This window comes from Ursus arctos, unplaced genomic scaffold (assembly GCF_023065955.2).
Source record: "Ursus arctos isolate Adak ecotype North America unplaced genomic scaffold, UrsArc2.0 scaffold_3, whole genome shotgun sequence".
Lineage (NCBI taxonomy): Eukaryota > Metazoa > Chordata > Mammalia > Carnivora > Ursidae > Ursus > Ursus arctos.
The window spans coordinates 29,318,587-29,335,596 of NW_026622985.1; the positions used below are offsets into that span (position 1 = coordinate 29,318,587).

The 17,010-nt window shown below is 36.9% G+C and overlaps 1 protein-coding gene across 3 annotated transcripts in view; it reads right to left on the minus strand.

The window, feature by feature from the left end:
• ABCB1 (ATP binding cassette subfamily B member 1) overlaps positions 1–17,010 on the minus strand; it is a 96,897-nt gene that overhangs the window by 40,725 nt on the left and 39,162 nt on the right. For all 3 annotated transcript variants that reach the window (XM_026504913.4, XM_026504905.4, XM_044386258.3), the window contains 7 exons: positions 16,476–16,600; positions 9,682–9,853; positions 7,695–7,808; positions 7,440–7,550; positions 7,092–7,217; positions 6,779–6,982; positions 6,292–6,462 (listed from right to left, as the gene is read on the minus strand). In XM_026504913.4, the coding sequence (XP_026360698.2) occupies positions 6,292–6,462; positions 6,779–6,982; positions 7,092–7,217; positions 7,440–7,550; positions 7,695–7,808; positions 9,682–9,853; positions 16,476–16,600 (1,023 nt within the window). The remainder of the gene's footprint in view (positions 1–6,291; positions 6,463–6,778; positions 6,983–7,091; positions 7,218–7,439; positions 7,551–7,694; positions 7,809–9,681; positions 9,854–16,475; positions 16,601–17,010) is intronic.

Genomic DNA, 17,010 nt, shown 5'->3' on the forward strand with positions numbered 1-17,010 from the left:
GGATTGCACAAGGAGAATGTTTCCCGAAAGCCATTGGCTTGGAAAACAAGATGGACTGAATTTTGTGAGTTCTTGCAACCACCGGGGCTTAAAGCCTGGAGTTTTAAAGGTCAGTGGAGTTGGCTATGATAAAGCTTGGAGGGCACTGCACTGGTCCTGGAAAGAAGACAGACAAACAACCTTGGAGGAGATAGTGTGGAAGTAGTGATCTGAAAAATGCTTGGGGTACACTGGGGGGATATTATTCACTCTTCACAAAGTGCATCCCCAAGAGGCAGTGTTCACAGAGACTCCATTCGGGGAACAGGAGATGGCTGGTGCCATTTCCCTCCCCTGATCTTGGCATAAACACAGAGCCACCTGCAAGAAGCAGTGCACTGCTAACACAGGCTGCCTAACTTACATCAAGCTCCTGTGCTCTGGCGGGGATGCCCTTTTCAGTCAAGCTTCCCTCAGTCCCAGTGTGGTGAACCCCTTCCCCCAGAAGACCAGCACAAGCCCCTGCCTGCACCACATCTCTAAAGCCTGAAGTTTTAAAGTTCAGCAGGCTTAGATGGGATAAAGCCAGGAGGGCACTTCACTGCTACCGGAGAGAAGGCAGGCAAAGAAGTCTAAGACAGTGTGAAAACAGCAATCTGAAAAATGTCTGGGGCACACAGTAGGGAGATTACTCTGTATTCTAGAAGTGCTTTCCTGAGAGGCAGTCTTTGAGGAGATACCTCGTTGGGAACAAAGGAGCTGGCTGGCACCACTTCCCTTCCCTACCTCTCAGCATAAACACAAAGCCAGCCACCTGAGGAAAGCAGCTCAGCTCAGACAATGGCTGCCTAACTTGCTTAAACCAAGCCCCACCCTCCTGTGCTCTGGCAGGACTGCCCTTCTAAGTCAGGCTTGCCTCAGTCTGAGCATGGTGAACTCCTCCTCCAGAAAACCAGCACAAACCCCTGCCTACTCCACCTCTCCCAACCAGAGAGTGCTACAGGGTCTCAGTTCTGATGGAGTTGGTGTGAGGTCTCGTTTTGCAAGCAGACCAGAGCACACCTAGTTAAAACATGCCACATTCAGGCCAGGGACCAAACAATGCCTACAGCAGGCAAGAAGAGCCTCTGCAAAGGACTGGCCCGAAGGATAGAGCGGCCAAAATGCAACAGCAGAGTACATGCAGCACACATCAGAGACACTCCCTGAAGGACCAGGTCCTGGGTAGTGTATGACCTCTTCTTCATAAAGCCATTATTTTCCAGAAGCAGGAGACATAAATGGTTTTTGTAGCAAGAAGGCAGAGACTTAGACAAAATGCCAAGATGGAGGAATTTATCTGAAATGAAAGAACAAATCAAGGCCACAGCCAGAGAAATAAGCAAAACAGATATAAGTAACATGCCTGATGGGGAATTTAAAGCAACAATCATAAGGATACTCACTGAGCTTTTTAAAGTTTTAAAAAAAGAATAGAAGACATCAGGGAGACCCTTACCACAGAGATAAAGAAGTTAAAAAAGAATTAGAGATGAAGAATGCAATAAACGAGTTTGGAAACAGGTTTGATGCAATGAACAGCATACTGGGAGAAGCAGAGGAATGAATTAGTGACCTTGAAGACAAAATAATGGAAAATAATGAAGCTGAACAAAAGAGAAAAAGAAAAATTATGGAACATGAGAATAGACTGAGGGAACTCAGTGATTTCATCAAACATAATAACATTCATTTTATAGGAGTCCTAGAAGGAGAGAGAGAAAAGGGGGCAGAAAATTTATTTCAAGAAACAATAGCAGAGAACTTCCCTAATCTGGGGAAGGAAACAGATGTCCAGATCCAGAAGGAACAGAGAACTCCCATCAAAATCAACAAAAGCAGGCCCACACAAAAACATATTGTAATTAAATTTGCAAAATACAGTGATTTTTAAAAATCTTAAAAGCAACAAGACAAAAGAAGTCCTTAACTTACAAGTGAAAACCCATAAGGCTAGCTGTAGATCTCTCAACAAAAACTTGGCAAGCCAGAAGGGAGCAGCATTATATATTCAAGGTGCTGAATGGGAAAAATGTGCAACCAAAAATACTCTATCCACCAAGGCTACCATTCAGAATAGAAGGAGTGATTAAAAATATCCTAGACAAACAAAACTAAAGGAATTTGTGACCACTAAACCAGCCCTGCAAGAAATATTAAGGGGGACTCTTTGAGTGCAAAGGAGAGACCAAAAGTGACAAAGACAAGAAAGGATTAGAGAAAATCTCTGCAAACAATGACAAAGCAAGTAATAAAATGAAAATAAATACATACCTATCAATAATTATTTTAATGTAAATGGACTAAACACTCAATCAAAAGACAAAGGGTATGAGAATGGATAAATATACAAAACCCATCTTTATGCTGCCTACAAGAGACTCGTTTTAGACCTAAAGACACCTACAGATTGAAAGTGAGGGGATGGAAAAACATTTATCATGCAAATGGATGTCAAAAGAAAGCTAGAGTAGCAATCCTTATATCGGATAAACCAGACTTTAAAACAAAGACTGTGAAAAGAGACAAAGAAGGGCATTATACAACCATAAAGAAGACATTCCAGCAAAAAGATATAACAGCTATAAATATCTATGTACCCAACAAGTGAGCACCCAAATATATATAAAAAATTAATAACATAAAGATACTAATTGATAGTACAATAGTAATAGGGGAACTTTAACACCCCACTTACATCAATGAACAGATCATGCATGCAGAAGACAACAAGGAAACAATGGCTTTGAATGACATACTGGACCAGATGGACTTAACATATGTATTCAGAACATCCCATCCTAAAACAGCAGAATACATATTTTTCAAGGGCACATGGGATATTCTCTAGAACAGATCACATATTGGGCAACAAAAGAGGCCTCAACAAATACAAAAAGACTGAAATCATACCATACACCTTTTCTAACAGTGCACAATGAAACTAGTAATCAACCACAAGAAAAAATTTGGAAAGACCACAAATACATTAAGGGTTAAAGAACATGCTACTGAAGAACAAATCAAAGAGGAAATTAAAAAATTCATGGAAACAAATGAAAATGAAAACAAAACAGTCCAAAACCTTTGGGATACAGCAAAAGCAGTTTTAGAGGGAAGTATATAGCAATACAGGCTTACCTCAACAACCTAACCTTACACCTAAAGAAGCTAGAAAAACAACAACAAATGAATCCTAGAGCCAGCAGAAGGAAGGAAATAACAAAGACTAGAGCAGAAATAAATGATATAGAAACTAAAAAAACCCAACAGAATAGGTCAATGAAACCAGGAACTGGTTCTCTGAAAAAAAATCAACAAAATTGATAAACCTCTAGCAAGACTTATCAAAAAGAAAAGAGAAAGGACCCAAGCAAAATTGCAAACAAAAGAGGAGAGATCACAACCAACACCGCAGAAATACAAACAATTATAAGAGAATATTATGAGCATCTATATGCCAACAAATTGGGCAATCTGGAAGAAATGGAAAAATTCCTAGAAACACATCAACTACCAAAACTGAAACAGGAAGAAATAGAAAACTTGAACAGACCCATAACCAGCAAAGAAATTGAAGCAGTCATCAAATATCTCCCAACAAACAAGAGTCCAGGGCCTGATGGCTTCCCAAGGGAATGCTACCAAACATTTAAAGAAGAGTTAATACCCATCCTTCTGAAACTGTTTCAAAATAACAGAAACAGAAGGAAAACTTCCAAACTCATTCTATGAGGCCAGCATTACCCTGATACTAAAACCAGATACAGACTCCACTAAAAAGGAGAATTATAGACCAATATCCCTGATGAACATGAATGCAAAACTTTTCAATAGAATACTAGCAAACCAAATCCAGCAATATATTTAAAAAATCATTCACCATGATTAATCGAGATTTATTCCTGGGTTGCAAGGGTTGTTCAATATTCTCAAATCAATCAACACAACACATTAACAAAAGAAAGGATAAGAACCATTTCATTTCATTTCAGTAGACATAGAAAAAGCATGTGACAAAGGAAAACATCCATTTGTGATAAAAACCCTGAACAAAGTAGGTTTAGAGGGAACACACTTCAACATCATAAAAGCCATATATGAAAGACCCACAGCTCATACCATCCTCAATGGGGAAAAACTGAGAGCTTTTCCCCTAAGGTCAGGAACATGACATGGATATCCACTCTCACCGCTATTGTTCAACATAGTACTGGAAGTCCTAGCCTCAGCAATCAGACAACAAAAGGAAATTAAAAGCATCCAAGTCAGAAATGAACCCACAACTATATGGTCAATTAACCTTTGACAAAGCAGGAAAGAATATCCCATGGGAAAAAGTCTCCAACAAATAGTGTTGGGAAAACTGGATAGCAACATACAAAAGAATCAAGCTGGACCACTTTCTTATACCAGACGCAAAAATAAATTCAAAATGGATTAAATACCTAAATTTGAGAACTGAAATCATAAAAATCCTAGAGGAAAACAAAGGTAGTAAACCTCTTTAACATCAGCTATAGAAATTTTTTCCTAGATATGTCTCCTCAGGCAAGGGAAACAAAAGCAAAAATAAACTACTAAGACTTGATCAAAATAAAAACTTCTGCACAGTGAGGGAAATAATCAACTAAAACTAAAAGGCAACCTACTGAATGGTAGAAGGTATTTGCAAATCACATATCTGATAAAGGGTTAGTATCCAAAATATATAAAGAATTATAAAACTCAATACTCAGAAAATGAATAATCCAATAAAAAATGGGCAGAAGATACGAATAGACATTTTTCCAAAGAAGACATACAGATGACCAGTAGACACATGAAAAGCTGCTCAACATCACTCATCATCAGGGAATTACAAAACTACAGTGTGATATCACCTCACACCTGTCAGAATGGCTAAAATCAACAACACAAGAAAGGACAGGTGTTGGTGAGGATGTGGAGAAAAAGGAACACTTGTGCACTGCTGGTGGGAATGCAAACTGGTGCAGTCACTGTGGAAGACAGTATGGAACTTCCTCAAAAAGTTAAAAATGGAACTACACTATGACCCAGCCACTGCACTACTAGGTATTGACCCAAAGGATACAAAAATATTAATTCAAAGGGATACATGCCCCCCAGTGTTTATAGCAGCATTATCAACGATAGCCAAACTATGGAAACAGCCCAAGTGTCCATCAACTGATGAATGGATAGAGAAGAGGTGGTACAGGTATACAAAAGAATATTACTCAGCCATAAAAAGAATGAAATCTTGCCATTTGCAATGACGTGGATGGAGCTAGAGTGTATTATGCTAAGTGAAATAAGTCAGTCAGAGAAAGACAAATACTGTATTTCACTCATATGTGGAATTTAAGAAACAAAACAAATAAGCAGAGGGAAAACAAAGAGGGAAGCAAACCAAGAAACAGATTGTTAACTAGAGAACTAACTGATGGTTACCAGAGGGGAGGTGGGTGGGAGGATGGGTGAAACAGGTGATGTGTATTAAGGAGCACACTTGTTGTGATGAACACCAGGTGATGTATGAAAGTGTTGAATCACTATATTGTACACCTGAAACTAATATTATACTGTTTGTTAATGAACTGGAATTTAAATAAAAACTAAAAAAGAGGTCTTCATATTCCCTGTCCTCACAGAGCTAGGCTGGTTACCAATACATACCAGAGACCAAGCAAACAGCGCCTAGCTCAGTGTAAGTACTCAAATCTGATTTGGTGAATGAGTCATGTGAACTCAAGGATTGCAGGAAGGTCAAACTCTGTTGACTTCAAGGACATTTCACAGCCCAGGTAAGTTTCCAAGATCATCAGTTCTCTGCCCCTTTCCTGAGGACAAGAGGTTTCCCATTTCTCATAGGTATTTAATGTTTTGGAAATTAAATGTGAACCTTCATTATATTTTCCTCTTGTTGACAATAGCAAAAACAGAAACCTAAACAGGGTTATCTCTACAGCCAAGTTTTCAAGATCACAACAAAGACCAATTTTCATTTGTATCTCTCTTTCTCATTTAATTTTAAAGTTTTGCAAGTATCTTTCAGTGAAAGTTTATTCATTTCTACTTAAAAAGAACAGAAATAAATAGAAATTAAATGAACACATCCAAAGAGGACTGGAGATGTGATTTTGATACTTGACAGGGTCACTTTAGGAATCATCAGAAATGTCCTTTTTAAAAAATAATTTTTGAGAAGAATTAACAGTGGGATATCCTTATGCTTACAAATTAGGTTGGTGTAAATTGAGGTTCACAGACCTTATCCAGGGCCACCTGAACTACTGCTTCACTTTCAGTGTCCAGGGCTGACGTGGCCTCGTCCAGCAGGAGGATCTTGGGGTTGCGAACCAGGGCCCGAGCAATGGCGATTCTTTGCTTCTGTCCGCCGCTCAGCTGGGCGCCCCTCTCTCCAACCAGGGTGTCAAATTTCTGCAACATAGAAAATAAAGGGGGAGGGGCGGTTAGCAAAAGAACAAACTATGTCACCTACATTTTAAGATGGGAAGTAATCCCATAAACAACCCACAAAGGATCCAGTTCCTTAAAACTCAGCAATAACCAACCCCAATTTTTACAAATATGCCTAGTACGAGCTGATGGTGCTAGAGCTTTAAAATCTGAAGTCATCTTGATTTCTCTTCTTAGGAATTTCCTCTTGTGTACAGTAGATTCCTAACTTCTCCTGCATTAGGCCAGCATTCTGGTCTTTGAACCTCTAGCACGGCAAAGATGGAGAGGGACTTACGTTAGGGAGTTTCATGATAAAGTCATAGGCGTTGGCTTCCTTGACGGCTTTCTCGATCTCTTCCATGGTGACATTTTCGCGGCCATAGCGAATGTTTTCAGCTATGGTGGTGGCAAACAACACAGGTTCCTGACTCACCACGCCAGTAATTTCCCGAAGGTGCCTTACGTTTATGGTCCTAATGTCCTGTCCATCAATACAGACCTGAAATAAAAAGGAAGCGTGATTTCCGTGCATTGCAGATTTGGAATGTGAGACGGGCCAGGGTAACTGCTGATCGCTGCAGCATCGCATTCAGCAAGAACCACCTCACCATGCCGTCCGTGGGGTCATAGAGCCTCTGCAACAGCTGCACCGTCGTGCTCTTCCCGCAGCCGCTATTCCCGACCAGCGCCACCGTCTGCCCGCTCTCAACCTTCAGGCTGAGGCCCTTCAAGATCTAACAGAACAAATGAGAAATAAATGTAAGGGCGATACACAGACCCTGGGACTACAAACTGACAGTTCCAGTCAAAACTAGGTTTAAATATACATTTATAAATATACAAATATAAATATACATAAATATAAATTGCCCTTCAGGCAATTTTTAAATCACTAAAGTATCAGAAACTTCATCCAATACATGGTTGAATCACTGATTAATCATGTATCATTGTACCTTAACTTCTTTTCGCGACGGGTAACTGAAGTGAACATTTTTGAATTCCAAATTTCCCTTAATATTATCTGGTTTATGTCCGTTCTTCGAATAGCTGTCAATGCTTGGTTTCTAAACAGAATAAAATTTTCAGAAGATGACTAGGTTACAATAGCTATTTTTAGTAACACTTGTGGTGAGTTGGATAAAGCGATAAAGAAAGTAACTTTTAATTAGAAAAACTTGTAGACGGATAAATGGCTAGCCCAGACTTACGTTATCAATTATCTTGAAGATTTCATAAGCTGCTCCTCTTGCGTTTGCAAATGCTTCAATGCTTGGAGATGCCTGTCCGATACTAAAAGCCCCAATTAATACAGAAAAGAAGACCTGACGGATGTGAAGGAAAATCATCAAGTTACTTAGTGTTTATTACAATTTTTTCATACATCTTTCTTCTAACAAAGCTAATTAAATTTTATTATTATTATTAGCTTTGCTAATTAACTTTTAAACTGGCAAGCCAGCTTATGAGTCCTGCGTGTCAAAAACATTTTAAAAGTTTAAATCCTTTTTGATTTACAATACAGAATTAGTCTACTTGCTCAGTGAAACAATGGTACAAGTTCCACCGGACCAGAATATAATAGAATATATATTTATTTAATGGCTAATTACTTTGGTTTAGATTGTCAGCAGGGCATAGGGGAAACAAACATCAAAAGGAGTGTCAGGAGACCAAGGTCCAAATTGTGGATAAGCCCTAACTGGCTATATGTCTTCAGCCAATTCTCCTAGACTCTCCAGGCTTCGATTTCTTCATTTGCCAAACTAGGCAGGAGTCTGTTTTCCTGACCTGGCAACCTTAGAGTGTATCAAGTGAAACAGTGCATACAAAAATATTTTGTAAATGATAAAGCGCACATCTAGGGCATTATTCTTGATCCGGTTGTCTTCTTTTCTTCTACCAGACTGTGTTCTCTTTGAGGTCTGATAAACAGGTTTTTTGGGTTTTGGTGTATTTTTGGTTTTTTTTTTTTTCATTTTGCCCAAATGAAGTTGTTTTTCTTCAGGGTTACAGAGAACTAATATTATTATTCATTTCTTTCTAAATCACACAGGAATTACCCAGTAATTTACACAGAAGAAATTTTGCTAAGTGATTCTGTATTCATTTTCTCAGTTAGAACTTAGAACTACACTATAAGTTATGGCAAAGTATTCCTGCCATTTCCGTTTGGTAAAAGAGGTAGCAGAAACTTGAAAAGTCTACGTGGCCACCCCAAATCATGCAGTAAATAAGTAGCTGGAATTGGAGCCAAGTCATCCTGATTTCAAACCCCACGCTCTTACTCAGATTCTGCATGCTTATTACAGTTTGTGAGGCAGTTCTGGGATCAGTGAATACAAGATTTTAAACTGCATATCTACATCACAATTAAGTAGAACACATGTCTTATTACAATCTAGGTTCACCAATAGCATTACTATCCTAATAAAAGCTTTTGGGTAAAAGCCATTCTTAACTAAATAGCCTTGCACATTTTGGATGACACAATTATTATATCCACATTACAAATCTGGTTCTTGAGAAAGGAAACTGTTTTAAGGGACTCAAGAAATACAGTGTGTTACCGACAATACACTTGTGCTTAGCCTATGAAAAAGGAACTCAGTGACTCTTCTAATAGTATGTACTTTATTAGATCACGATACAGATTGGGTTTGGTTTATGAACGATTTCACCATTTTTAAATAAAAGAGGATAGCATCAAATGGCAAGCTTTCTGTGCTTGTACAAAGTTCTATAAGGCAGAGAACCTCCAAACAGAATATTCTTTAAGGAAGAGTAACAATTAATACTTCCATAACTTTGCATTGAATGACTGTCATTCAAAGAATTTGAAAAACAGTTAAACAGTGTATTTTGCCATTTATCAATAGTTGTGAATAGTCAATCAGAAAATAAAAAATGCTTAGCATTGAGACTGCCACAAAGAAATAACCTCAAGAAATGAGATTTCACGCTATAGATATTAGTGATGTTAATATTATTTAGCCTATAAGACAAACTGTGCAAGAGGTCTGCAAAAAAGACACTCAACATATCTAATTTTCTTTCCACTTTTTAATCTAGTAGCACATGGCTCTTGGTATTATTCAACAGTTCTTCAATACCTATTCTCCAACATCACTCAAGCCAACATCACTCAACTTCACTGGAATTTTTACGAGACTCATTTCTTAAAATAACATCACTTACAGTGAGTACTTGTCCAATAGAATATTCATTGGAGAGGACCAAGGAGGTCCCATACCAGAATGCCAGAGCATATGATGCATAGATCAACAGGAAAGCAGCACCAATAGAAATGTTGGCCGTGATAGCTTTCTTTATCCCAATTCTTTTAGCTTCTTCTAAATTTTTGTTATACCTGGGAGAAGTAACAAAAACTATCACATATACTCATAAATCATATGAAAAAAGCTGAGATAGCATGATGGTTGTTAAGTACTTAGAATGTGCCCAAACCTGTGGTAGGTGCTTAATGTCTATTTTCTCCATTTGTTCATACATTGACCCTATGGTGTTAGCACTATTTTAATCCCTTCTTGTAGAAGAGTAAACTGAGGCTTACTTCCACAGAGATTAAATTGTCTGGGGGAAAGTATTCTAAAGCTTCTTCTCTGGCCTTAGCAATAGTGAAACACATGAAATAGTGTTTAGTAAACTTCTAGAACTTGCACTGTTTCATAGGCAAGACAAAAGAGAAGCTATGGAAACATTTATGTTTTCCCTTCAAAATCTGCATGCCTTTTAAGTTTAATAATAAAAAGCAAATATAAGGCTAGAAAGTGCTCAACACAAGTAAAGACTTCAAATAGCTGAAATGTTTAAGGAAACATTAAGGAAGATCCTTTTTCTTTTTCTTTTTTCTTAATGCAGGCCCCATTAGCTTAGTTCCATGTCTCTTAAGAAGAATCTTTGTAAATATAGAATTAAGGTAAAATTATTAGAGAAATAGGACAGATTATAATTGAGTCTTAAACCTGTCTTTATCCTCTTAATCACGTCTCCCTGGGAACTTAGAACATTGTCTTGCAGAAAGAAAAAGTTCATAAGCATAGAAAGAACTTACTTCCACATAAAATTAATACTTTGAGGTCCTTGATCCATAAAAGCATGACTATACAAATATATAGTATTATATTAATTTTCTCTGGAGGATTCACTCCCTTAGTTGGAATGTACAGCAGAGTTCAAGTTCTGCTCAGTTAAAAGCATGGGGATTGCTTGCCTTCATGACTTTTTTTAACTAGCTACTTTACCAGTTGAAAGCCTGCCAAATAAAACTCGCATGACTACTATACCCACCAAAGACCAAATTTAAACAGAACTTTAGAGTGATACAATAGTAACACACTATTAGAGTTTCTCTCTGCAAAAATATGTATCCCTAACTTGTCAGTTACAATACTAGAGCAAAAAAATTATTTTTGAGTAATGTGTTTCAATGGTTGATCTATTTCTCACTTTTTTAGTTGACCTGAGACAAAAGGTATTACTAGGCATCAACAATACATAATTACAAATAAGGAACTTTAATGCATATGACTCACACCTTTACTGTTACTTTCTTTACGTCAGTTCTTGCTTACCGAGATTAATGCAGAACTCACTTCACTAATATGTTGTTGTACCATGCTGCCAGAGGAAACATTTTCAGAGGAAGAAGCAACAAGGAAGAAAATCATTTAGATACAAGAAAAGATAAATGAAAAAAGGAAAAGCATAAGGAGGAAGGAGACATCAACAATACTACTTTTACAAAGGCTTTTTGATTTATGTTTTGATAAAAATACCACACTACAAAACCACATATTAAAATCACCTACTCATTAAAAGCATTAGTATAAGATTGGTAATTAAAGTCACAGTTCCTAAAATGGATTAAAGATACATAACAAAAACACTGATGTTTAAAAAAATTCTTTTTAAATATTATGAAAATATTTATCAGTGACACAACCAACCACTTACAAGAGCAAGAAACAATTTTAGTTAAGCAGAGAAATCAATACTAAGCAGTAAGACATACGCAAGAGAGAAAAATATCATTTTAAAACTAAGGAGAATAAAACTATTCTTATACTACGGAACTGAATTCATTCTAAATTCTGGTTAAATTTCCATTCTAAGAGAGCCAGCTTCCTCCTGCATCTGTTAATTGGAAGAGAAAGTCCGACTAAGATCTTAATTACTTGTCCAAGCAAAAGCAGAGAAAGGAAGGGAAAGAACTAAAAAGAAAACTGAAGGATTATATTTGGCCTAAGAATAGTTTTAGCAACCCTACTTCCAAATTACATTTGAAATCTAGGTACTGTCTCCCCTCTCCTGCCTGCAGTCCACATCAGGGCACCATAAACCTTTCACCCGGGACTTACAACAACAGCCTTTCTACCAGTCTCCCTGCCTCCAATCTTTAACTGCTCTCCTCCATGTATCAAACCCATTATAGACAGAGAAATCATCTTAAAACATAATGTGGGTACTCATTCCTTTGTTTAAGACCCTCAACTGCTTTTCTGTGCCCTTGGAGTCAAATCCTAACTCCTCCATAGCTCCACCATCTTCAACACCCTTTCGTCTCCATCTCCCCTCACTCAACAGAGCTCCAGGCATACAAGCCTTACAGTAATTTCTAGAACATACCAAAGTTTGCCACCTCAGGAAATCTGGAAGACTCTTCTATCCCTCCCCCCACCAGTGTAGGCTTTTCATCATCCTTCAAGTCTCAGCCTAGATGAAACTTTCTCAAAGAGGGCTCCCCTGACTGCCATGGTTAAAGTAAAACTTCCCTCCTCACCTTCATCAGCACACTACTTGTTTCTTTCATAGCACGTTTTAAAAGCTGAAATTTCATTAATTTCTTCAGTAATTTCTTTCTTATCTTCCTACTTTCCTCCCTTCCCTTTATCTCCACTTTATTCTTTGGACTAAGGACCCTAAAAGGGAAAAGTTCTTCTATTTCCAATTAACTATTGAAAACCCAGAGTGTAGCACAGCACGTGTGGAAAGAAAACAAGACCAGCATGTTGTAGTCCTGAGTCTACTCTTGATTTAAAGGCAAAACTAATTTTCAGTTCGCTAGGAGAGAATATCTTTTCAAAGACACATCCCAATAACAAATATCTTTTGAAAAAATGATGTCACACATAAAATGAACCTCTGAATATAGTTGTGTGTGCCCATTTGCTTATTCTCATAATAAAAATTTGATCCCCATCTTTTTTTAAGATTTTATTTATTCATTTGACAGAGAGACAGCCAGCGAGAGAGGGAACACAAGCAGGGGGAGTGGGAGAGGAAGAAGCAGGCTCCCAGCCGAGCAGGGAGCCCGATGTGGGGCTCGATCCCAGAACCCTGGGATCACGCCCTGAGCCGAAGGCAGACGCTTAAGGACTGAGCCACCCGGGCGCCCCTGATCCCCATCTTCTTTAGGAAAAAAATATAAAACTCAATTCCTTTAAACTTTTACTGAACTAAAATGATCGATTTATCTAAGTTCTGAAGACTGGCCTTAACTCCCACAATGTCTTTTCCCTCCTTACTAATGTTATATCCCATACAGAATTATAATTTGTATTGCTAATAATAATCCCTTTTTAAAAAATTATCAGTCATCAAATTTAGGATGTTATTAATTGGGAGAAGTTAGTGTTATTCTGTTATTTTATGTAGCATTAAGGAGTTTGGTAGGACACTCCATATACAGCTGGGACCCAAAGGACTACAGCCTCAGGATAATAAGCACACACCCCAGGGAGAGTGACAGCAGGGGAACTCGTGCGTCTCAACCCTGGCATCAAGTAAAGGGACGAAAAAACAACTCCCTGAGAATCTGAACCACAGACAATACTCATGCAGATCTGAAATATAAATTCACACCACTGTGTGGTTCAAAAACTCCTACACAAAGAATTTCAGGTAAGGTGGTCTCAGGTTAATATCATCCCCAGTGAATGGTAGAAGCAAACACAAATCCTGCCTGTAAGAATCGACTTCAGTCCAGATCCACAATAATACTAAGATGGCACCGATTATAGGATTTATCTTAATTTCAGAACTGTGAGAGAAAAATGTACATCTTAGAATTAATGAAATTTTATTTATTTTCTAATCATTCATTGCTGGTTTCACGGGATTCTTCTCTGAATTGTGATCAGATGCCCAGAGATCTCACTGAGCATTGTTAGTCTTCAGTCTACTGGAACTTCCGTGCATATGATCATATCATCTGTGAATAATGACAATTTTGCTTCTTGTTTTCCAACTCTTCTAGCTTTTCTTTTTCATTTTATTTTTATTTTTCTTACTCTTATTTATTTCATTGGTGTTATTATCCAGTACCAGTTCAACACTAAATAGAAATAATGCTAGCAGATACACCTGTTTCATTCATTATTTTAAGGAATGCTTTGCACATTGCACCATTAAGTATTATGTTTCTTTATGTATCTCTATATACTCTATATTAAGAAAACTAATTCTTACTCTTAGTTTTGAATTTTTGTCATAAATCATATGTAATTAATGCTTTTCCCCCATCCATCAATACAAAACATTTCTTCCTTTCAATCTGTTAATATGCTTAATTATATTAATAGATTTCCTAATGTTAAACCATCTTTGCACTGATGGGATAAAACTAATAAGTTCAAGATTTTTTTTTAATCTGATGGTATTCTTCACATGAATTTGTTTAGCTGATAATTTATGTAGACCCTCTGCATCTATGTTTTAGGTGAAAATGCTTTATAATTTTCCTTTCTCACATATCTGCCTGATTGTGGCTTCAAAGTTACACTGTCCTTATAAGGTGAATTCACAACTTTCTATGCATTTTTTTCTCATTCTCTGAAACAATTTCTATAAGATAGGGTTATCTCTTTCTTGAAGTTTTGGGAGAACTTGTCTGTAAAATTATCTGGACTCTGTGGGTTTTGCTGTGTATATAAGGGCAGAAGGAGATTTTTTAACTTTGGATTCAATTCCTTTGATGATTGGAGGTCTACTCAAGTTTTCTTCCTCCTAAGTGAAAGTTTTAGCCTATATTTTTCTAGAATATTGTCTATTTCGTTTGAGTTTTAAATTCTGTTATAAAGCTGTACTTTTAAAAAATAAAGGGTTTTTTTTTGTCTGTAGCAATTCTTCCTTATTTATTCTTTGTTTAATTCCTGATTAAATTTGTAAAATACTTGGTTATTTGTCTTTTTGAAGAATGAGTTTATGGATTTGTCAAGCCTCCGCTTTCTTACACTGATTTTCTATTCAGTTAATTTTTGCTGTTTATTATTCCCTCCTTATACTTTTTGTACTCTGTGGCTCTTTTTCTAAGTTCTTAATTTGGATGCTTAGTTAATTAATTTTCAGCAATTTTTCATTTCTTCTACTGGGCACCCTAACGGTTGCACTGAACGAGGATTCACTTTTAATCTGAAATCCTCAGTTTGGGGGAGAGAGCACTCCCTCACTCACAGAGTTTTATAAATTCAGGCCCTAAGTGCACCAGAGGGTGAGGCCTGAGATTTTGGTTTCTTTAAGGAGATGCTTTCCCCCAGCTCAGAAACTAGGCAGAAGCAGAAGAGTTTGTCTCCCTGTGTTGGTGGACGTATTCTTTCTCTGGTCCACCTTTCCACTGAGAAAAACCAGAAAAGAATCTGAGTTCAAAACTTCATTCTCTGTTTGCTTAAACATTAACAATTCAGAGAAGACTTTTCTGAATCATCTCTCTAAATAGTACCCCCCTATGACTCTAAAAGAATATTTTATATCCCCAAATAATATTTACCCAACTGGTATATCAGATAGCTTGTTATTTGTGGTTGTCTTTACCTTTCTCCTCCCCTTGAAAGAATTTAACTTCCAAAAAGGAAGGGCTGTATTTGATTGGATGTTTGCCTGTTCATTAAGCAAGACTTCCCATTTCATTAGACATATTTTAAGGCAAAAGCAAAAAAATTGAGAGAGAACATAGTTATTACTCTCCTTTGAACTATGGTGCTCAGCCATCACAAATTTTCTCAGAGGACATCTTTGTGGGTATGAAATATATCAGATGAACAAAAGTATACTAAAAACGCACAGGTACAGTATAAAAAATAATTATGCAGCGAACACCCATGTCAGCACAACTGAGGTCAAGAAACAGAATACTGCCACAACCACAGAAGCCCCCCGCTATGTGTCTCACTCTTATTACCCACGTCTCATCTCCCCTGTAACTATCATTCTGACTCATCCAAATTTCCTTGTTTTCCTTATGGCTCTACCAACAACGTATAATGTTCCAAACAATATAGTTTAGTATTTCCTAAAATCCAAATACACATATATTCCTAACATTAAAATACTATAATATCAGATTATAACACATATTCAATAAAGTCTGTCACTGCTTAGAAATCTATGGATCTGATGACTATTATACATTGCAATAAATTTACCATCTATGCTCTCAGAAATCTACTAAAAGGGGACAGTTGTAAAAAATACTAAACGACACATAATAAAGATTTTGAAATTCTGTACAAATGTGCTTTTTAGTTATATTTTTATCTTCCAAATCATGGAGCATAACCCAACTGATGACGAACCTGGACAAGAGGGGAAACAAACCACAGATTAAAACGTATCCCTAGATCTTATCCAAAATACTCATTTAGTCTTAGAGAACAAAGAATTAACTTAATGGGGAAAAATTATCATCAGATATAAAAAATGTTTCAGCCTTAAGAAACTTTTTTATTGTCACTTCCCACCTAGGAGATTCTAGAAAATGTTTTGAATTAGCAGATGTAAGAAGAGTACAACTAAAACACAACTTTTCAAGAAAATTAGCTATGCTGTAGTATATCCAGGAAGCTATTTAAAAAAATACACACGCGCGCACACACACACACACACACCCTTATATTCAACACTGTCAATTTGAAGGCCATATAAGATGAAACAGAATTTAAAATTACTAGCAACATAAAATAAAAAACTCAAACCTTTCAAGTTCTTTCTTTTGTCCTCCAAAGGCAATCACAGTTCTGATTGCTGCTAAGACCTCTTCAGCTACTGCTCCAGCTTTTGCATATGCCAAGAGTTCTTTATCAGTAAATGAAGATAGTATCTGTTTAAAAATGCAATTTCAGATCATTTAAAATTTTTTAAAAAGTTAGTTTTATCTTTTGAAAAATAAAAATATATACACCAATGATCCATGTATGCTAACGTACATATAGAATGAAGTCTGCCTTTCATTCGTCTTTGGTCGTGATGTTCTGTTTTTAAGTACATATATTCACGCTGTTAACGTGCTTCTTTGTTGGACTGAGATGGTATACAATAAGTTAAAATTTTTATTTTCTCACCAACTACCTCATGGATCCTCATCTAAATAAATAAAACTAGGACTTTGGGGAGATCTTAAATTTCAGAAAAGGCGGTATATACTATAATCATAAACAAAATAAGAAAAAAAGGCATTAATCACATCACGGAAATACGGTGATGAGCTGAATAGAGCAATTGCTAATTGTG